At 38.5% G+C, this 23,918-nt stretch overlaps 1 protein-coding gene across 5 annotated transcripts in view; it reads left to right on the top strand.

Annotated features, from left to right (window-relative positions):
* ESRRG (estrogen related receptor gamma) overlaps nt 1–23,918 on the top strand; it is a 383,447-nt gene that overhangs the window by 253,963 nt on the left and 105,566 nt on the right. For all 5 annotated transcript variants that reach the window (XM_035558432.2, XM_035558423.2, XM_050709700.1 and 2 more), the window contains 2 exons: nt 172–587; nt 14,671–14,787. In XM_035558432.2, the coding sequence (XP_035414325.1) occupies nt 185–587; nt 14,671–14,787 (520 nt within the window). In that variant the 5' untranslated portion in view covers nt 172–184. The remainder of the gene's footprint in view (nt 1–171; nt 588–14,670; nt 14,788–23,918) is intronic.

Here is a 23,918-nt window from a genome sequence, read left to right on the forward strand (position 1 = left end):
GCCTGTCTGGAGCTTTGACAAAGCTCTGTCATGCCCTTATGCTGATTACCTTCATGTAGAACAAGAGGTATTGACTAATGAATGAATGATGTGCAGTCCCTAACCCTTCCAGAGCAGCCGGAAAGAGCACTGTCTTTAATACACAGATTCTTCTTTCTCTCTCCACTACAGGCTTCTCTGCAGAATGTCAAGCAAAGATCGACACATTGATTCTAACTGTTCGTCGTACATCAAGACGGAGCCGTCGAGCCCTGCCTCTCTGACGGACAGCATCAACCACCACAGCCCCGGTGGCTCCTCAGACGCCAGCGGGAGCTACAGTTCCACCATGAATGGACATCAGAACGGGCTAGACTCACCTCCCCTCTACCCTTCGGCCACAGGGCTTGGGGGCAACGGGCCAGTCAGGAAACGGTATGATGACTGCTCCAGTACCATTGCTGAAGATTCACAGACCAAGTGTGAATATATGCTGAACTCGATGCCCAAAAGACTGTGTTTGGTGTGTGGTGACATTGCATCAGGGTACCACTATGGAGTGGCTTCCTGTGAGGCCTGCAAGGCTTTTTTCAAGAGGACAATTCAAGGTTGGTAATTCTTTAAACTTCTTTTCTTTCTTTTGTTCAAAGTGAAATAGTACAGTCCTTGACTAAATGCTGTTAAAACTTCAAATTGTACCTTTTCATTCTTCATAGTATTTGGTTGTACAGATGCTACTCATGAAAAAGCCACTTTAGGGTTCAGTGTGAATTCTGTCTGTCATGTTAAGATCACTATTACATTTATTTTGATTATCATAGAATGATTTGGGTTGGAAGGAACCTTAAAGAGTAGCTAATTCCAACACCCCTGCCATGAGCAGGGACACCTCCCCATAGACCAGGCAGCCCAAAGCCCCATCCAACCTGGCCTTGAACAGTTCCAGGGATGGGGCATCCACAGCTTCTCTGTACAACACGTTCCAGTGCCTCAGCACCCTCTGAGTAGAGAATTTATTCCTTATATCTGCCAGTTCCCTCAGGACCCACAGATTCATCCCATCATGTCCATGAACTTGTGCACCTTCAAGTTCCTTAGATGGTCTCAGACCTAATCCTCTCCTACAGTGGGTGGTTCTTGATTCTCCTAGTCCCTGCCTTTGCCTTCTGCGGTTTGGACTATGCGGTTAGAGCTCTTGCCGGCAAAGACTGAGGCAAAAAGAATTGAGTACCTCAGCCTTCTCCGTATCCCGGGTAACCAGGTCTCATGTTTCCTTCTGGAGAGGGCCCACAGTTTCCCTAGTCTTCCTTTTATCACTGACGTGTTTCTAGAAGCATTTCTTGTTGCCCTTGATGTCCCTGGCCAAATTTAATTCTAAAAGGGCATTAGCTTTCCTAACCTGATCCCAGGTTGCTCAGACAATTTCTCTGTATTCCTCCCAGGCTACCTGTCCTTTCTTCCACACTTTAGGCTTCCTTTTTGTGTTTGAGTTTGCACAGGAGCAACTTGTTCAACCATGCAGACCTCTTGGCATTTTTGTCTGACTTCCTCTTTGTTGGGATGCATCACTCTGCAGCTCGGAGGAGGTGATCCTTGAATATTAACTCTCTCTCTTGGGCCCCTCTTCCACTTAGGGGTTTGTCCCTTGGTACTCTACCAAGGAGATCCTTGAAGAAGCCAAAGTCTGCTCTCAAGTCCAGGGTAGTGAACTTACTGAGAACCCTCCCTGCTGTCCTCAAGATCCTAAACTTCACCATTTCATGGTCACTGCAGCCAAGGCTGCCCTTGAGCTTCATATTCCCCACCAGCCCCTCCTTGTTGGTGAGAACGAGGTCTAGCATAGCACCTCTCCTCCTTGGCATCTCTGTCACTTGAAGAAGGAAGTTGTCATCAGTGCACTCCTGGAGCCTCCTGGGTTGCCTGTACCCTACTGCTTTGTCCCTCTACAGATATTGGGGTGGTTGAAGGCCCCCATGAGGGCCGAGGCTTGTGAATGTGAGGCTGGTTATATCTGTCTATAGAGGATCTCATCCGCTCGTTCTTCCTGGTCAGGTGGCCTGTAACAGACTCCAACTATATTGTCCCCTGTCCCTGCCCTCCCTTTAGTTCTGACCCATAAGCTCTCTGTCAGCTCCTCATCCATCCCTAGGCAGGGCTTCATGCACACTGACATAGAGGGCAACACCCCCTGCCTGTCCTTCCTGAACAGCCTGTATCCTTCCATTCCAACACTCCAGTCATGGGAACCATCCCACCACATCTCTGTAATGCCAATAAGGTCACAACCTTGCAGGTATGCATACGTCTCTTAACTCCTCTTGTTTATTCCCCATGCTTCGTACATTTGCGTAGAGGCATTTAAAGTTGGACCCCTGATGAAGCTGTCTTACTGGCTGGAGTGGCTGGAATTCCTTTGTGCTGATCTTCAGGTGCTCTCCGGCTGACTTGTGACCTTTCTCCAGGCTCTGGGCATCTATCGCTGACACTGGCATCAAACTGGGAGGAGTGGGGTGAATTGAGATTCTCTTCCCCCAGCAACTTTGAAGTCCTCTCGAACAGCTTGGCAAGCCTGTTACCAAAGATGCTCTTTCCCTTCTCTGGCAGGTTTCTCAAAGCAGTCATGGTCTGTCAAAAATAGAAGAACAGTGGAGCCATTCAGTGCACATTGTTCTTTTTTCTGTATGAGTTCCTCGTGGATTCTCATAAATGCTGCCAAAAAAGTGATTATTTTTGAAGGTTTTCATGGATACCTCTTGAGCACACCTTGTGGCGCATACAGTTGGTGCTTAGGTTTTGTTCCTAGCTAAATCACAACCATACTTAAATTGTTACAAAAAAGTTTATGTCAAAGCACTAGTGAATTTCAAAAAGGGTACAAAATGTACTGCTGTAGTGTTTTCTGCATTTCAGTGTATTGGTAAGTGTCCTTTCAGACATACAATATACTGTGGCCTTAAGAGGTCCACCAAATGCCTCGAAGATCACATTTTAAGGAGGGTAAGTTGGCAGCTTTTGGTCTCTGTCCAGTACTTTATATTACTAATCTGTTCTTGATACCTGTTACAAATATGCCACATATTTTGGCATAAATTAGTATGAATGGGATAAACGGTCATACAAATTGTTCTAGCTACAGAACCAATGGAGACAAAATAACCTTCTACTTTCATTTAGGTATCATCCTTTCAAGTAAAATTGAAGGTGCTTTATTTAAAGAACATGAGGCCAAGCTTGGCCTGTACAGGAATATAGTGTCACATTAAATTAAATTCAAACTTCAGAGACTAAAATTAGGTTGCTAAGTCCAAATTTAAGCTCCTCAATAAAACCTGCTTGATTTTCATAGGTGTTGAGCACCTGGAATTCTCAGGAAAGGCAAGGCAGTGTGGCAGTATGCTTTTGTTATTAAAAATGAGTTGTACTAAGGAGAGTAAAGTTATTTTCAGTTCGTAACTTCACGTAGCCCCAAATTTGAAACACTTGGTCAAAGTTTTTTAAATATAGTACTTTTGTATTTCATATAAAATTAATAAAGAAAATTAATGTTTTTTCTTTAATTTAGCCATTGCTAAGAGTTGTTTTAATTTGTCAATAAAAATATTCATTTTATTCCCCATAATTAATTGTTGTAAACATAGAAAATCTACTACTAGGGGATTTGGGCCTTCTACCACCATGAAATACGCATTTCATGATGACTGTGTAGCCACTAAAAAGAAACATTGGAGTTCAGTGCTTATAATGGGGCTGACTGTTACAGAGTTTGCAATCAGTAAATAAACATAACTTCAGAGATTCTTAGTGGTGTAGGTTCATAAGTAAAATGAATGCATGTGCAGAAACGATATGTTCATTTCAAGTCTGTTTTTGAAAAAGTTTTTTAAAAAAAAAAATAGTAGTAGCTGATTTCACTTGACCTTCAAGAATATTTTCAGGAAAACTCCAAAAATGTTCCCAGTGAAGCAACTTGTATTTCTGTCTGCTAAACTTCAAGTGGCAACTTCAACTAGAAACTTTGATTTTATAAATGGTATTTAATTGCTGTGTAATAGCTATCCTACAGAACTGAATTAATGCACGATTATTTTAGTCATATTTTGAGCATGAAAAAATGCGAGAAAACCTTTAACTGAATGAAGTACTGACTTCTGGCAGTAATTGATAGCTTGGAATTTTACACCACACCACAGACAGCAAGCTTCTGGGCATGGAAGCACAAGACAGAGACGTCATTCTCCAGATTAGCAACCTGGACTTGGCCACACAGCTCAAGTTCGAACTGGCAGCTGTGCAAAAAGTCTCAGTAGGGCTAGAGCACTAGCTGCATCAGCAGGTGACGGTGCTGTAAAGACCAAAAAAAAATAATGCAATGAGGCAAACACAGGCATTGAATGGAAAAGCAATAACGAAGAAACTAAGAATAGGAAGAATGTTACCATCGTAATGTCATGGTAGCTTCTTCAGTAATGGTGCTGACTCAGCTGTCACACAGGTTTGAGAGTTTTCAGATACCATCCGAAATAACGGAAGCTGCTTGCTTTGTTGAATCCTACTTGCGATGGTGAACCATCGTTTGTGGTAGGTGACAAGAAGTATATAAGAAAAAGCTACTCCTTACGTTTTGAATATTCTACCTTTTGAGCTTGCATGAAGAAGAATTCCCCTGAGCCTTGTTTGCTGTAAACGACAGAATTTAGTCACAGTGTTCCTGTTCCTAGAGGTCAGTCTCCCCTGCTTTCTCCCTTCCTGGTTCATCTCACATTCTTGTTTTGCTTGTATTTAAAATAGGTTGATAACTGAATAAGTGCAAATAAGAAAACAGGATAAAAAAAAAAAGAAATTTATAAATACGGAAGAGTAGAGCAGAGTAAAGAGAGAATCAAATGTTGTAACTATTCTTATGCAAGAATAGCTTATCTTAGCTAAAAGAGTTGCTTATTTGAAATCCTAATGCCTTACTTGCGATGGGTAATTTATTATAGATTCAGTGAAAAAGAATGTATTTGTTTTACCAAACCTTTTTTGCTTTAGCACAGACTTGTAGAACTGAAGTGCAACTTCTGTTGAGGTCATCGACAAAACTGCCCTGGCTTCTGGGAGAGCAAGGCTGTGCTGACAAAGTTAGACTGTAAAGCAAATCTTGTGTTCACGTCAGGCCTGGTGTCCTTTCCACTAAGTCAATGGGATTCTTTCCATTCTTTCCATTTCAAAGAAGCCTTTTCAGATCTCAGTAGGTGCAAGCCACAGGCAGCTGTTCAGAGCACCAGCACGGTGTCTGTGCACCACTGACATCTTACATAAGACAGAAGTGAAGTAGTACATCGTGGGATACCTAGTAGCCCCTTATAAGAGGTGCTTTTCACTCTCATGTGGACTATACACCTATTTTTAAGGGGTAATGAAGATTATAAGCCCCTTTCAGGTGATAGCAATCTAGTCTAAAAATGTCCATTCCTGGCTGACACTTTTCTCCTCTTCTCCTTTGTGTCTCTTGCAATCCCTGGTAATTTTTTTCAAAGTAAAAGGAAAAGTAAATGAGCCCTCTCTTGAATTACAACAGAGAGAAGTTTTTTCTATTCTGAATGCGTTTTTTTTAACATAGCACACAAATATTGAAATTTAGTGCTGTGGTAAAGAATGCATGGATTATGATAAAAATTGATAACAAAACAATAAAAACAAGAAATGACTTGGTTTAAAACAACAAACAAACAAAAAATCCCAAACCAGCTGAGTATACAAAGTCATTGTCATCCTAGGTCATAGCAGAATCTAATGATGCTTTGCCCCCTCTTGTGACATATGGGACTGAGAGAACTGGATGTCCTCTGCTCAGCCTCATACTCAGCTGCAGCTCTGTTTGCTTCTGGGATAATTTACATGATGGCTGATTGCAAATGTCTCTCAGAAACATACACAGCCAAATCTCCCCAAAAGTGGCTTAGCATCAGGGACAGTAGAAAATAGCAAGAACTAAAAATAGTTACAGGGCCATTGATTTTTGGGGTCTCTCCACAGTTTTTGCTGTGTACTGTATTATCTTGAAAACTCCAAGCTTTCATTTAAAAGAAAAAAAAAAAGAGAAAAGGATTTTCAGTTGTCAGCTGGCTGCAGACTTGTGTTCTACACAGAGGTCTTGCACTTAGTATATATTTTGAAGTGAATATTTAGTGTAAATACATTTCTCATCATTTTTATTTGCTCAGTTATCATAAAGGCTAGTAAGTACATATTTTGCATTAATAATATGTAATTACTCAGTGCTTTACTTAAATGTTCCTGTAAGTGGACTGAAAGGGTACTTTTGCCTTCAGTAGAAGGATGATGGGAGTTAATTTAAAAACAGTTTGCTATTTTGTTTTATTTTAGCCTTTTTCTCTCTAAAATAATAGCCTCCATCGAGACAGCTTTCTTCCAACTCTTCAGGATTATTGTCTTTGGACTCTTTAGTATTGTCTTCAAACTAGCATGAAAAGGCAGTGTGAAAAGCCCTAGGTATTGATATATTGCCTTCTTGGTAAGAAGGTGATGTTGCAAAAGTTTCACAGCTCTTTTTTTTTTTTTTCCTTGGACAGCGATTGAATTTACTCCACAAAAGCTAAAATAGTTCACAGTTTATAGTCCTTGTGTTTCCAGGGCTTTGGTTCTTTTGTTTATTTTTCAGGGAAAACTGAATGAACATTATTGAGACAGCAGTCTTCCATTTATACACAGTGGGTAAAGCACAGGTGGTAAGAAGCCCTACTGCAGTCGTACCCTCAGTCTTATTTTAGAGCTTTATCCCTGAGAGTCATTGCCTCTTGGTATCTCCTAACACAAACAAGACATGTTCTATCCTGGAAATTACTTGTCTTTTGGTTACCTCACCATTATATGAACTAGATCAAGTCTGCCATTTCATTTTATGCTGATTACTAAAAGTCTTCAGCTCTACAGTTCTGCAGTAAGGTAGTTCCTGTGGTCTTCAGAGCCTGCCCATGCTAGGAGCTAGATAAAGCTGTTCCTGTCCAGGAGTGCTTTGTTCACCTTTTTGATTATCAGAGTTGCTTTTGATCTCTTTAGTGTTCAGGTTTTTCAACCCTCTTTACAATGTTTACCTGTGTTTATCTGTAAATCTACAAACACTTTACAGTAAATACGTTAGGGTTTTTTTTTTAATCAGGAAGTTTTAATCAGGGAAGTTAGACCTAGCAATGTAAATTCAGATAAACTGACATTTAAAATGAGCAACATGAAGTTTGATTCAAAGTTGCACATGACCAAAGTGGCTTCCAAAGGTTAATTTACATCTCTCAAAGCTGACTCCTGTAATAATTCTGCACATCATTTTTGTGGAGGAAATGAAAGCAAATTAAGCAAGACTTTATGGCTTTTCAGCATCTTTACTGGTAGCTAAGGTTAGTTTTTATAGAAAGGTAGGGTGGAGGCTTGCATCTGAGTGCAATAGTCTGTGGACCTTGGCTCTAGTGCAAAGATGGCAGCCCTCCAGTGAACCTAACACTAAATGTCACCTGAATCCATCATTACCTGATTAAATCATTTGCCTTCCTTATATAAGTAAAAGTCTGTGCATCAGCATTTCTTTCAAAGAATATTTTAAGCAAGCAGTGATAGATCTTCCCTTTCCCTCTGATTTCTCAGTGCCTATGGACCAACCAAACTAGCGAGCGAGTACTTCCAACACATCTTTTCATCCTATCATAATGTCACTGTGTAACTATGGCAGCCAAACAAGATGAGACAATAAAATATAAACACACTGAAACTTGAGAACCAAAGAGACAGAAGCATACAGATGGCCCTATCCTTTTTGCTGTCTGTGCTTTCCTTACAGCCTGGTACATTATATGCTGTATTTAGATTATTAGGAAATAACAGCGAGGATCCTGATCTGTGCATGGCTATTTCAAATACATCAGAAATCCTCAGAGAGATGTGGTTTATGAATAATAATAATGGGTATGATGCTATGTATCATTGCCATGAATCTCTATTTGTTATAAACAAACTTCTGAAAGATACAGCTCAAACTATGAGGCTCTGTCTAGGTTGAAACTAAACACATGTGAGGTCTCAGCTAGCAAGCAATTTATTTTAGTACGACTATAACTTTTTAAGTGACTTTTTTTTTCCAAACTGCTGCGAAAGTGCTTTTTAAAAACTTTAGAGACTGAGATGCTCTCTTTGTTCATAGGCAAAAAATGGCAGTTTTCCATGTTGCCTTGGAAAGTTATATAGAATTGGCCTAGGTATAATATCAGCAGGGACAAAATGCAGGTTGTTCAGTCTTTCTCAGTTGGACAACTCTTCAGTGACTCCCAGGTGGCAGGGAATCAGTTCTGGAGAAAGGCAGGTTGGGTGGACAGGTCTTTAAGCTGTGGATTCCTTCTTAAGAGGACTTAAATGACTCCTGTTGAAAATAGTGGTTGATTCCAGTGGGGATCAAAGGCACTTGGAGCTTTACAGGTGGCATTCAATACCCACCACTATCAGTTGTATAGTGAAAATTATGGTGTTTTTATGATGTTGGAAACCCATCTATCTAAAATAAGCATCTGATGCAAAATTATCACATAGTCAGACCAACTGGCATCACCTTTACACTACTGTTTTAAATCTCTGTTCATGTTGTTCTCTAAGAATAAAAGAAAAAGCAATAAAATACATTTTAGAAATTCTAAGTAGATTATAATTCAGTAACATAGTACAGTGGCTTTTTTTAAACAACTCAGCGTAGTGATTTAATCTGAAATGTAGTACTTTTAAGCTGGCTGTATCCTTCTGTCAAATACCATCTTGTACTTTAGAGCTATTTAAAAAGTGGCTGCTTCTCCTATTATACCAGAAAAGGCAACACAAGCATCAGAGACATAAGCATAATTCGTCATATATGACCCTATCATCTCTTTTTCTTTTTTTTTTTTTTTTTTTTTTTTGAGTTTTTGAATGGGAAGACATTCGGGAATCAAATTTTTAAACATTCTGGAACTGCATGTGCAATATTGTTCCTGAAGTCATCTGGCTGAAAAATTGTGAATACAGTCAACTTCAGGGTTAATCAGCTCCAGATGACATGTAGCAGAATTCATAGGTCTATAATTCATAGGGCTGTCTACAGTATCGGGTGAATCCATTTAAGGATTTGTCAGATAAAACTGGATTTGGTTAGGTTCAAATTCAACCTCATTCCAGCCTGATCCCGTTTCTGAGACCTTAACAATTTGAAAACTGTTACTTGTGAAGATACTTACTTATGCTTATATTCAGTTGAGTTTTGACGGCAAAATAGGGACCACAATCTAGAAGAACTAAAATTTTGACCTGAGAGAAAATATTTTTACTTTCCTAAGTTCAGCTTTGCTGTGACCTATAAATATCAAATTATATATTTAAGTCCACCTGTTTTTTTCTCTGTTCTTAGTTCCAAAGTTAGGCTATTTCTCTTCAGTTCTGTCAGCACCTGCTCTTCCTCAGTTTCTCTAGACGTGTTCTTTTTCTGTTCTGGTTGGATTACTTATCATGGCATCACCTAGCACAGTGTTGCTCACTCTGTGTTGGCTTGGATTCTCGTGACTCTCTAAGACTTCTCTTTTTATTAATTCCCTGAAGGACTACTGCCATAATCATGGCTTACCTGTCATTTTCCAGAGTTTGCACATATACCAGTTCACAAAAAGTATATTCCTTTGATCCTGTGATACAGGAAAAGAGAGCATGATGGTGGTATTCAGGGTGAACTTCACTGCAGAAGGACTCGAATCCAGTGATGTAGGAACTTCTGCTAACACTTGATTTTTAAATACAATGCTTTTTAAAGAGGTACTAGGTTACAGAGAGTCAGAGTTTGCAGGGTAAATGGGACACTACTGAATATAAATAAATAAATACTGAAATACCATTCCATGAGCAGATTATAGCATAGAAATTATCGCATTGAAGGAATAATTAATTGCCCCCCTTCCCCCCCTTTTTTTCCATCTGGACCTGCATTCCCGCACAATAAACATTTCAGTACTGATGATGTCACCCTTCCTTCTGCTCTTGTGAGGTCTCATGGGTACTCCTTCTGAACACATTTTCACCCTTCATCTCAGACTTCCTCATCTCTTTCACTTCTCCATAGATTTCCTGGGCGTATTCCAATAGCTCATAGCAATCCGTTTGCATCTTTGGTGTTATAATGTCAAATGTCACAGTGTGAAAAGGCAAATAAAGCTTCTACTAAGATTTGCTGTCTGCAGCTTCTATTCTTGTCAATATTTCTGGAAGAGGGACCCTTGTTTCAGCCTGTCCCACAGATGGCAGCCAGTATCTACAGCCAGCTCCTCACTTCAGGTATCTGTAAGTCTCTACAGTTGTAACTGTTGATGACAAGAGCTTCGTCTGAGGTGAGATGCTAAGGCATGAGGCACTGTGTTCTCAGTGGCCCCCCTTTTCATCATGGTTCAACTCCTGTTACTGTGAGGGTCCAAAACTACTGACCCACGTCACTGTCACTTCTGTGCAAGCAGTGGCCAAAATGGTCCAGAGAACCTCACCTAAGTCCAGTCAGTTGCCTGGCTTGTAAAGCCATCAAGTATGTCCCTATATCATTAAAGTTTTATTATGATCCTACATCTCATTCAGGTAACTTCGGAACCTCATCTGTGAGATGAAAAAATGGTATGTTGGCCCACTTGTTCTTGAACTGCATGTAAAGATCTTACAGTTTGAAGCATCTGAAAGCAGGGAACAGGTTATGCAGTGAAAGTTTTAGCAGTTCACTTGCTGTCTTAAGATCAAATGGCATTATTTTTAGTGAGTCGGTTCCATTTGATAGGCCCGAAGTGTTAGAAATATTTTCACATATTGTGGCCGAGATAATAACATTTAATAAATTAGGAGAATAAAACGAATGTTTTAAAATAAATATTCCTCAGGGCATAACAAGAGAAAAGGGTCTCAGGCATAAATCCCATTGTATTGTTATAGCACAGTGCAATGTGTTTGGGGAGTGAAGATTTGACATATATTTTTATTTTCAAACGTCATACTAATTTACATTACTCAGCCCTTTAACTGCCAAACTGTAGAAGTCCATTACGCTACTGAAAGGAATATACAAATTATCCTCTGGCACTTCAGGCAGGAGTTTTACATATCCACTGTTATTCTATCAGCCAGCAAGCTGCAAGATTCTATTAAGGAGTAAGTGAGAAAATTACATTGCCTGCAAACTAATTGTACAAAAGACTCTGAAATAAGTAATCAGCGCCCAGTCCTTTCTGAAAACCAGCCAGGAGATATTATAAATTGCTCTATCGCTCTTGTCAGCCCAGTTTAAAGACTCACAGCTGCCATGTTGATCCTGTTCATCGTATAATACGGCTACCTCTCCAGCTGTTGACAGGACTGGGCAAACTCAAGTTATATTCTTGCTAGCTGCTCAGTTTCAGCCTCTAGCACCATGCAAAAACAAGTAAATGGCAGAACTTATTTCTCAATCTTTCTCACTGAAATACAGTGCAGTTCTGAGAGTATTATCTGTGGATAATGTAACTGTGATTGCTAAACACATAAATAATTTGTTTGTTTTTGATGTATTGAAGTAAATAAAATGTGAGAGCTCTGAAGACTTGCAACACAGTAAATTTATTTTAAATCAAAATTAATTAATACCTAGAACATTAGGTAGAACGTATTTCTAGTATCATATATACTCATGTACATATCAATTACATTTATTTTTTTTTAAGGAAAGCTTACCGACCAAAAGTAGGGGGAAGTCTATCCATGCAAATATTTGATAAAATATTGCATTCATATCTGAAGCAGTGACAGACTTTTAGTTTCCTTGAACTGTTATTGCACTCTAGCCATATTTTAAAATACTGAGACACTTTAGGAGAACCAAGTGTGGCCACGGATAAGATGTGGATCTTTGTTGAAGCAATATCCAGTTACTGTAATTCCAGTGCGTTCATTGGAGGAGCTCTTTCCAACTTCTTCCAAGTTTTTTTCCAAAATGCTATTTTCTAGCTTCAAAAATTTGGACCTAGCATCTGCTGTATAATATAATTCATTAATGTAAAGCAATTGATAAGAAAAGATTTGATGTCTAAGCTACATTTCTGGAATCGAAGTGATGAGAATAGTAGCTCATTTTAAAGTTCCTTAGGTGACAGGCCTTTGGAGAAAATCCATTATGTTGTCTGCCCATAATGTGCACCACACTGTAGACCATTGCCATGGTTCACAGGGTTTTGAGCAAAGCTGATATTTCAGGATATGGATTGGAAGAGTTTACTTAGGGAAATAAGCAACCCTGCTTTCATTTTTTTTGGTTTTCAATACTGCTTTTTGGTGTCAGCATCTGTATCTTTGTCATCTGTGCCTTTGCACAAAGTCTCTGTCTATAGTGCGAGTGCTCTGCTTGCTTCAGTACAGTTTTGCTACTTGACGTGCTGTGTCATAATCTTAATCTTAGTTTTGATCAAGATAATTTTTGACCTTGTGCAAAGATCGTCTTTGATCTAGTGCAAAACACTTCAGATTTCCTGTTTCTTTCTTTTTTTTTTCTTTAATTGGGGGTAGTAGTACATACATTACTACAACATGATGAAGTTAATTAGGCAAAATCTGTAATAGTCTTTGAAGGTTTCCCTGCATAGTGGTTCCGCCGTACTGAAAATACCTCACTAGTGTGTGGGAAGATAATATATTTTTTTAAGCTTGCCCTTAACATCCTTTCCTGCACATCTTTCTAGAATTATTATGTCCTAACTTTGCTAATGCATTTCAGGAGGAAGGTCTGCAGGAAAATCCAGCCAAATTTCCTGCCCAGCATATCCTTAGTTTCTTAAATGACTTCATTCTCAGAAGCAAGGAAGGACAAGAAGGCTAAACTGAAGTTTAATTTTTGTCAGCGAGAGCTCTTTGTATTTAGCCATGCCAAGACCCATTTTATTTGCCAGCATTGTTACTTCAATCGTGTAGCAGAGTTTAGGAGGAATAAAACCTGCAAAAGACTGAAACAATTGTGCAAAGTACATTGGTTTTATTAGCAGAACTTACACTGTACTGTGCAGACCTCCTTTATCATAAATACTTAACCCATTTTCAATAGATGTAAGTGGTTTAAGTATTACTTCCTGTTGAATTAGCAGTTGCTGAGCATTTGAGTCTTTGTGCAATCCTGCAATCCACTAATGTGATATTTAATGAGGAGACATCAGTCTGGAGAAAGGTAGTCAATATAAATCAGTGTTTACAAAGTGTGATTAACTCTGAAATATTTCATCAATGCCGTGGTCCCAGGCAGGCTCTATGCTAATTATTAGAACCTGCGCATGTTTCAGGGGACTTTGACGGACCCCGAGTGCAGCAAACATGGAGCAGCAAAATTGCAATTATGCTCGGACTGTCTCTGATGACAATTTATGCATTTGGTGTGATGACCTCCTGCTTCCCAAGAGAGCAATAAACAGAATGCATTTTCATTAAGATACTAATGCACTTAATCACAGGGGGAAAGGGTTAGAAAGTAAAGAAATACCTTTAAAGCAAGATGTGACAGGCTGATGGGGAAGATACTTTATTTGAAAGTCAGTTTCCTGATAAAACTTCTGACTGCTGCAAAGTCTGTCATACTGAATGTTGTCATGGGCAATAGAATGCATGGCCAGGCAGCTGAATAAGCTGAGCTAAGCTTTCTAGCTTTCTATGAAAAGTGCAGTGGTACTAGGACAAAAGAAAATGAACGTTCTCTCATCTGGACTTGGATTCCCAAAGATGTGTTTTGAAAAAACATGAAGAAAATGACTCATACATGTTTTTTGCATTAATTTTCAGGCTTTTCTTCTATTTTTGAGAATAAATAATATGTTTGAAACATTAATAAAAAATTGAAACAGTGCTTTGCCATGGAGGGCTCACATTTAAGGATCCGGCTTGTTCTAGGTCTTAAGGAGGGTTGGAAGAGACAGAGGCAAACATCTCCCTCAGTTTTTGTTCTTACAACTTCCGAAGGATGATTCTGTTCTGTTTCTGATGCCTGTCAGTACAAGAACTCTGTATGAAGAGCAGAGAAGGGGAGATGCCCTGGCAAAGAGGTCTGACCTAGCAGTTGTAGGATGTGCGAGGTGCAGTGATATCAGTGCAGCTGAGCACTGTCTGATGCACTGTGCCTGCTCTTTTGAAGGGAGAGGTTCTGTAGAACCTCTTCCAGCTGTTTGTGCAATAAAGCACAACAGTCACTTTCTCGTATTCTGTCCAAAGAAAGACTAATGAAATTGGTGAACAACAGGAAACAGAGCCCAGCTTAGGAGCCCAGGTGTGTGTGCAGCTTTGTACATCCTACCAGCAGGAATAACCAATGCAAAGGATTTTGCTCGATACCATGTGTTCGTGTATGGACCCAGATGCAGACTCTCGTTAATTATGGTGATATTTTTGATATTTTTGTTTGGTTGGTTGGTTTTTTACATAGAGTTGTCTAAATTTAATATATATATATATATATATATCAAAAATCTTGTTATTTAATTTGGCTTTTTATTTTTACTTCAAAGGTGCTTCCTTTTTAGAGATTTTTTTATTCTTCATATATTTCAAAATTACGCACAACAGCAATTGCACGAGTACTTGTATATCCACTTTATTGGTTATTTAGTGATTCTGAATACCTCTTTTTTCCTGTGCTTTCTATTACAGGTAACATAGAATACAGCTGCCCAGCAACAAATGAATGTGAAATCACAAAGCGCAGACGCAAGTCCTGCCAAGCCTGCCGCTTCATGAAGTGTCTAAAAGTTGGCATGCTGAAAGAAGGTAAGACTGATCAAGTCAATATGTATCTCTGCAAATGCATGCAACAATTGTAGGGCAATCAGGAAAGAAGAGAGAGAGGTGAGTGTTCTGATCGGTTATTGTAAAGGCAATTTTCATGTATACTTGCTATTCCTGACAGACCTAAATGTCAGCTAAGGAATCAAGGTGTATCTATGTGTAGTACGTCTTCTCTGGAACGTTTTGTCTTAGTTGGAGTACAGCAAAAATGTGCCCCCGCATTCATTCTCTTTCAGTAGATGACTAATAGAATAATCATCAGAAAATATCTTCTCATTTTCCTTCACACTTTTACATCGTTAATTTTCAAAGATTTCTTTCCTCTATTCCTTATGTACTGTTAGTCTCTCCAAGTTCTATCAGAACTGCACATTGTGCCCTCTTTTTCCTGTTTTTGCTCATTCTGCATGCCATTAGGACAAGCGAAAGGGTCACTTCTCAATTAAACATAAATCTTGAGTATGACTACTGAAGTTGCTGTAACTACGCAAGTATTGGCATACAGAAGGGGAGAATCCACCCCTCTTATTTGTAAGCACGCAAGAACCTCTGCCTCTCACTGTAAGTATATGTTGGGTGTTTTGATTCATCAGTTACAATTTGAAGTTACTGAATAACAGATAAACATAAGAAAATGTTTCCAAGAAACAGTGCTTTCTCACCTGGAACGTGAGTCATCTGCCTTAGAAAAAGACATAATTCCTTGATTCTTGGTTGCCTGACATGCACTTCTATTGCTGTTAGAGTTATGTGCAAAAATACACTTTTATGTGCATGTATTGCATACGTTATTATTGTAGTGCACTGTTACCACCAAGAAAGAATAACAGAATATGCCATGGACTTCTGAGCAAGATAACCTTTTAAAATAAAATCAATGTAACGCTTTCTAAATATTGTCTCCAGTGGAGAGTACTTTGTGTTAAGCAACCACTTTAAAATAGTCCCATACAATTTTGTTTTGTTGGTACTTAAAAAGTCAGCTTTATTAAACGGCTAATTTTTGCAAATTGCTTGATGGTAATTTAAAACAGATTTAGGTATACAGCTATCAGGGTAAAATCCAAGAACAACATAGACCAGTGGAGAGATGATGGGCAAATTAGACCTATCACAGACCTACAGACATATTCTTATTGGATTATACTTACTAAGAATAAACCTTGTTCGGTACAACTGCTTTGGCAGACGCTATGATCCTGTGAGCCAAATCCTGCTGTCCTTAGTCTTACTTGAGCAAAACTCCTGTCAGATTCAGTGGGGATTTTGACTCAGTAAGAATGGCAGGATTTGACCCTCTCTTCCAGTGGTAGTGGGCAGGTTCCTTAATTGCCAAAAATCCTCATGTCATTGACCACTCGAAGCAGTTCTTTAAAGCCATAACGATTAGATAAACTGTAGAATGAAAGGAATGTCTGAGCATGGCACCTTTGAAAGGGACTATGCTTCTTAACATGTTTTTTGATAAGTTAAGTATCCCATATTGATAGTAAGCTATCATACAGATATGTTGAACAATCTGTTTGGAGATGGAACAGTGCTACCAATTCGGGTGAATTGATTTAGACCAGTTTTAAATTTTGGAGACAGAGTTGCATGTCCCTTAACACATGTATTTGCAAATCTAGTTTGTGTGCAGCTTCTGGGACTGCGTGAGGAAATTAAGTGGCTCTTCTACAAATGAGCAATTATCTCAGTTATCAAAGTTGTGCACAGAATTACTACGTTTCTGCACATAATTTTGGTAACTGAGGTAATTTAGACAATTCAGATTCATGTGAATCAGATTTTTTGCACGAATGATCGTCTGTGGATGCAAATCAATCTCACAGTAGTTTTCTTTGTCAGAATTACATAAATTGTGTACCCTAACAGTACATGCCTTTCTTTGAAAGTTCTGCAATGACAAAATAATTCCTTTGAAGGGAAGGTTCCTTTGTTAGCCCACCTCCTTAGCAGATTGTAGTTCTTCCACTCTTACTGTGTGAGTCTTTCTGTCAAAACACACTGCAGTTTCTACTTATTTTTAATCACTGAGTCTGTTTATTTAGAAGAGAGCTAGCTTATCATTCTTTCATGTAATGCTTACCTACAACCTAACAGGACAACTTGAAAGAGCCTGTAAGGGGGATTTGTTTTCCAGTCCATTTTACTGGACACTTTTACTTCTGAAACAATGCTGATTCATACTACAATTTATAGCTGTGTTTGGAATAGAGGTTTTTTCATTTGCTTTACTCAGAAGGTATTTTTGGAGACAGTTGTTTGTTATTGTTTTTGTTTAATATATGGAAATGTCTGGAGATGAGTTTTTGGCTTTGACAGCATCCTTTATGCACAGAATGTAAAGAAAGATAATATACTTCTTTCTTTCCATGTGTAGAGTGGTGTAAATTTATTGATTAGCATGGACTTCCAGTAGGCATTATCTCACGTCAAAGCATCTTAAATGTTTCTTTATGTATAGACAAGGGTTTCAGTCCCATGCAGCATGTCAGAGATCATGCGGCAGTAAATCTATTCAAATGTAAACCTGTTCAATTCAATTACCAGTTTATAATAAAATTTGCTGCTACAGCCTCCACATTTGTCACAGCAGTCTCTACATGCTGATGGCACAGCATGCCTGAAAATTGACAGCCTAAATCTATTTAAAAAAAATTTAGTTGCAGACCTGAAATAAAATCAAGTTTAAGCAGCTTTGAGAGGAACATCATATTCCTTACAAGAACTTCTGCACATCTGCCAATGTGTGTCTTCTCCAGAAATCTTATCCTGTTGGTGGGGAGTTTTCCTCTAGAAGTTTTCCTTAACAAACAGCTCTTAATATAGTCATGAGTGAAACAATTAGCAGACATTGTGCCTCCCTCCCTTCATGTTTGGAAAGACTTTGTTACATTGCCATTTTGTGAATTGTTATATGAAATTCATTTCAGTACCTGGAAAAAGATCTTGAGTTTTATTTTAACTTTCAGGGTAAGGTCTGAAGACTGACTGGTTTAAAGACTAGACTTATAACAAATATACCCATAGTTGCTTTATCGTATGGCACTTGCATGTTAGATCATTTACTGATGGAAGATATTAGCACTTTTCATCCAGCATCCAGTCTTTCTGTGAGAGACCTAGCGTTAGAATTTTGAGGCCATGTCTTGAGGGTCACACGTTGGGAGGGAACTGGATTTTTCTTCATGTGTGATACAGGATGCAGGGCGGAGCAGGGAATTTCTGCTCTTATTGTCAAGGGTGTTGATGGGTCATAGCCAATAACACCCAGATCGAGGTTCTTAATTATTTATGTTCTTAATGATTTAGAAGACTCAGCAAGTCTTAACAATTGAGGCCAGAAGCTAGGGAAGGAGGGGTAAAGCAGTGTAATAACTGGGGTGGCATTGAAGTGGTGGTTCCTGTCTGCATCTCCTGTGGAGTGGTACAAGAACATTTCTACAGGCTGATTCAGAGGAACACTTCATTTTGTTATAGCCCACGGGCTGTTACTTGAAAACGTAAGTCTAAGTAGATGAAGGTTTTTGAGTATGTGTTATGCTTCATACTGAAGCATTCAGTAGATGATAATGAGCTTTTAAGCATGACAAATATAAGTGTGTCATGGTTTCATTTACATTCCTAGGTAATGGTTATTAATAGCACAATGGAGTACACTTTACTCAACTAAGATATTTTACACTTTTCTATTTTTAATTTTATTTCAGTATTATGAAAAATCAGATTTTCAAGGATCACAATTGGTGCTTCTGAAATAATCGTTTCTTTGACTGCTTATGTTTTGTTGGATTGTCTCAGATTCACAAGAACAGATGAAACAACATAAAGATTCTTGTGTAGTTGAGGGAAGAACACTTGAAATGTATCCCTAGTGGATTCTCTAAATAATATAATAACTGCTAAAAGGTGTAAAACCCACAATTTGCCCCCCTCCCTTTTTTTTTTAAATGAGTGCTTTAAAACATTCTCTAGTTTTCATTTCTGTTGTTTTATAATCAGTCTTTTAAGTTTGGCCTTTCAAACACTTCAGAAGCCAGTGATTACTTTGGTTCAGGTGGTAAAATTAAATCTAAATTCATGTGCAGGATTGGGTGTTCTAGCAATTTTGCCTTTTTATACAGCTAGTTGGATTCAGAAAGGGGGGTTGTGATTTTGTTTTCCTTTCTATGACACAAAATTGGATGTAAAACTGTGCAAGTTCATGTGGGAAATCATGGGTAGATGTCAGACCTTTTTTTTTTTTCTTTTTTGCCTAGTTGCTAATAGGTCTGGTTGAATTCTACTTTCAGTCACACACTAGTTCTTTATGCCTTTTAATATGGGACCAGCTTACTAGCAAGTGTCTATGATGGAAAATGCTATTCCAAATTTATCACAGAAGTTAGAATAACAATCCATACAAAATAATTACTGGAGTAATTGTTTCAAAATAAAACTACTTTTTGTTTCAGATACAGTGTTCATACAACTATATTCTCAAGAGGTTATTCTGTATGTTTCAGTTTTCTCCATGAAGGCAAAGCCACAGTCTCAGTTTTTTCTGTCCCTATACCGTAGCAAGGTTCAGAATTACAGTTAAGAGGAGAACCTATTGAGTAGCACTAACAGTTTTTAGATTATCTGAAAAATAGTGTCCTGTCTTCGCCCTTACTAGGCAGTGCTAGTTTATACTTCTTAGAGGACTGTTGACAGCAAAACACCTACTATATCTCTGATACCTGGATGTTTTCATATTTTTTTAGGAGTTTTTTTGCAGTGGTTGATCTGCATTGCTTGTTACTGCAGAAAGTTGGGATCGTAAGAGGCTGATACATAAGGAAACAAATTTAAGTTTATTTGAAAAATATATCAAACTATCATGAAATGGCAGAAAATTTGGTTTTCTTCATGTAAGTATATTTCTGTTTTCCTTAAGAATAGATGGCCTTTAGAAATTGCCATCAGCACCCAGTTAGAATAAGCAGGGTGACAGAATTCAAGCTTAATTAGCCCAGGTATTAAAAACAGGAGGCCACATCCTCACCTAGTATAAATGGAAGCTGGTGGAGCTGCATTAGATGGCTGCTCATTTGGCAGGTTTAGCAATCTGTGTTGTGGGGAAATTGGCAATATACCTTTTCCTTTAGATGCATCTTTGCTGTTGGTAGTATGTTAGCAGTCAGGCAGCCTCCAAAAATGAATAGAAAATCTCTAAGCTTGTCATCTTGCAATGGTGACTTCATGTAGCCCTTCCCAAAAGAATCCTCTTTCCATCATTGTAGTACGGTTTGCATATTGTGCTCACATTCCTCAATGAGTAGCCTTCAATGTTTCTCATACAGTAGTTTGCTTGAATTTTTTTTGAAAGGTTTTATACAGTCTCTCAAAGTACACTTCAGTATCCCTTGGGTAGTCTTAAGGCAATAGTCAGAATCTGCCTTTTCTGTAAAGAAAGTCTGTGTTTTAAGTTTTCACTTCAGCATTGACCTGAAATAAAAGCAGTTACTGACAGTTTTTAAAATGCTTGAATCTTTTAGATGGACACAGTAATGTAATGAACCAGAAGAATATTATGTATTAGTTAAACTTTTTTTTAGTATATGTTAACTTTTGCAGCTAGTAAAATTGGGGTGCTCTGTAAAGTTTTTTTGCTTTGAACTTTCAGAGGTTTCATTAATTCAAGTAAAAGAACATGTTTTTAGAGAGGCGTATGCATTTTCAAGCGTAAATTATGATTATTATGCAAAGATTACTGTATGAATGTCTTTTGCTTGTGTTAGGCAGCAGATCAGATTAAATTATCATATTGATCTTTTCTGGTTTTGACAATCTATGAAAACGAATCTGATACAGCAGGGAGAACAGACAGTTTGAGTTTACCCTTATGTGAAGAGATGCATGATATGCAGAGGAACAGATTAATGGATTCTCTATGAAAATAATAAATAAAACTAAGCAATCCTCTTTATAACTAGAAATGTGTTATGACCTATGTTTTGAAGCTAGCAAAAAAGCCTGCTTAATAGGATTCCTGCTAACAATGTCTCCTTTGAAAAGACCTGTACATAAGAGATTGCCAAGGTAAATTTCTCTCAAAGTCTAATACCATTAGTCTGCGAAGAAGAAAGCAAAAATTATTGTGGAGGAAGTTTAAGTTTCTGCTGCCTTCAGAAATTAGAACAAAGGGAAGGAGAACGCGTTAATGGTATTCAAAGAAAATATTTCTGTACAGGATGACAGTTAATAGAACTGCGTTGACCTCAGTGATATTTCTTATGCTCTCTATTGTAATATTACACTTAAGGAGCTCCTTCATTAATGCAGGATATTAAACAAAGCTTCCGTGTTATCACATCAAGAGATAACACAGTGTGCCTCCTGTTGAAGTCTCTTTTGAGTATCAAGCCTTTTCCGTGTTTCATTGTGCTACAAGGGAGTTTGGTTTCTACTACAGGTGTTTTTGGAAGATTCTTTTACTCTTCTTTTACTTCTTTGCCCCCTTTCTTTTGCTCCTTCTTCCCCTTTCCATTCACCAGTCCCCCTCTTTTTCCTCCTTCCCCACTTTTCCCCTTTTTTCACTCCCTCTTTTCTTTGCCTCTTCCCCCTCTCTTTCCTTTTCTTGCTTTCATGCAACCTGTGCTTGGTTTAATATATACTAGGACCTGTTAAATCTCCTTGGAAACAATAGAAACTAATCTCTAAGTGTTGTTGGTGTTCATAAGTAGCCCTCTTTCCCCCTAACCAAAATGTGGCCTGATAGCCCAGTTCAGACATTAGAACTGACAGCCCAATTTGTCTGCCCTAAAACATGGCTCATGACTAGCCACTCTCTGTAACTGATGAGGACGGACAAACGATTCAACTGCAGGTTAGTGTTTATCGTGAGCTCAAGCAACTAGCATTGCTATTCATCCATGAAGAAATTACTCAAGGCAAAGCAAATATTGGACGTGGGGATGTCCTTTCTGGGGGTAGAAATCACGCCAAAGTACCTACAGGTAGGAGCAGCTGTCAGCCCCCTGAGAACTTCTCACAGCGCTTGTGTTGCAGTGTTGTGCCAGTCTGCCTTGTGGTCTGACTCTGAGCATTTTTGGTCCCCCTGATTTCTACAAAATGAAACAGAGGAGTCCCAGCAGTTCACTGGACACAGGCTTTACAGCCAAATTTCTCTCTTACTGTGTACAGTTTTGTTTTACAGTTGTCCCTTTGTACAAATACTCCATTTCCATAAAAGAGGCAATATAAGTGAATATATAGAAAGCAGTAGGGTTTACGTGTCTGTGTCTGAGAACTGTCTACATTCCTTGGCATTCTGTAGATGTGTGAAGGTAGGTACATTTTTGAGGCTAGCTTCTGCGGGTCTGAGGTCAGAGTTGTTGCTGGCCCAGCTATCTGCAGCTTGCTTGGGGTGAGATGTTGGGCTTGATTCTGCTCCCACAGCTATCACTGGTGAGAGTCCTAGTGACTGTAGTTGTTTGGGTCAGGTACGTGTTGGCCAAGAAGGCATTTGGCCTATGGTTATGGTACTATTTTGTTATTAAAGGTAGCGAGAGTAAAAGTTTTAGAATGGGATTGAAGTCTGTGGTGTTTTTGTTAGTGCACATATCATACCTGTTACTTCTTCAGAGTTAGAAGGAGGAGGTTCTGTCGATTCAGAAGTCTACTTAGATTGGAATAGCATTAAAAGTAGTAATTTTAGGATGAAAAAATATAATCAGTGCAATCAGAGGTTGTTAACTGAACGTCCTCATTTATCATATGTCTTCTTTGGAACCTAAAATAAGGAAGCTGTATTTTTCTAATTTCCTAGAAATTATTCCATTTTTTAAAAAAGATGTGAACATTTGCTTATGCACTGAAAGTACAGTGACAGCAATATAAGCGATAAGGGAAAGTAGAGACAAGTCTGAAGGGTGTAGGACTGTGCATGATACAGCATCTTTTCCCGTGAGCTCCCAGACAAATAGCTGCCTTTCATTCTTGGTCTCCACCACCCATAAACACATACATCAATATGGCACTGCCATTTATTGCAGAGTGCTTCAATTCTTCTATATGGGTCCTGTTCTATATTAAATAGGGGTCATTTTGTAAAGTGTGTCATTAATGTTATTTGTATTCTTCACTCTTCTCTTTTTTCTTTTGCCCTGCAGATTCTTGCACATCCCCTCTTTGAGGGGAATAGATTTAGCATTCCACGTAGAAGGTACATTTAGCAGCGATGCAAATGCATCTCTCTGAAATGCCGCTTTGGAGCCAACCCCTTTTTTTTTTTTTTTTGTATTTTTGTTTACACACACATATCCTCAGTAAGACTTCTCACTGTGTAAAATCTTAGTAGAAACTTCAGGATGTATGGTGGGATTGTTGGGGGTGAAGTGCTGAAATGATGTAGGTGCTGCTAAGTGGAACCCACGTGGCAGGTGTACAGGCAGACTTTTGCTGCTCGGGATGGATTGGCATCAAAAAGGTTGGAGGTTCAGGAACTCTCTTGGCCTCTTCACTCAGCCAAAGCAATGAATGAGTTGAAGAAGCGCTAAAATTACCATCTGTAGTTGTTACCTCTGACCTCACATGGTGCTATCCCTCGAATATTTCACACTTCTAAATCTCTGCTGTCCTACAAAAAATGTTCCAATCAACTTGGTTTATTGGGATGTTAATGTAATTAAGCCACAATTTTCTATATGGTCAATCATTGTCCATTTTTAAGCCAGACGTGTTTTCAGCAGTGGGGGGGTCTTTGTCACTTCAACTCACTAAGTCACAATTTGAGGCAGGAATATTATTTCATTTACAGTCTGTAATGTGGCTTTTGTGCTTGAAAGTCAGCAGTCTGAAATCTGAAATAAATGTCATCTTCAGCAGTGAATTGTCATTATGTCAAATTTTGCCATGCTTACTAGTTATTCTAGTAATAGATCTCATCTAACCAGCCTTTTTTCTTTTTTCTTTTTTTCTTTGGGTATTTCACAGAAAAGTGAAACTATGTGAGGACTCTGTTTCACTCACATAATAGTGACTTAATATAGGTATTAATCTTTAATAAATGAAAAACGTAGCTTTATTTTAACCTGCAATTGTCCTTTTTTAGATTAATGATTCTAGAGAAAGTCAAACACAAGCTA

This window comes from Cygnus atratus, chromosome 3 (assembly GCF_013377495.2).
Source record: "Cygnus atratus isolate AKBS03 ecotype Queensland, Australia chromosome 3, CAtr_DNAZoo_HiC_assembly, whole genome shotgun sequence".
Classification (NCBI taxonomy): Eukaryota; Metazoa; Chordata; class Aves; order Anseriformes; family Anatidae; genus Cygnus; species Cygnus atratus.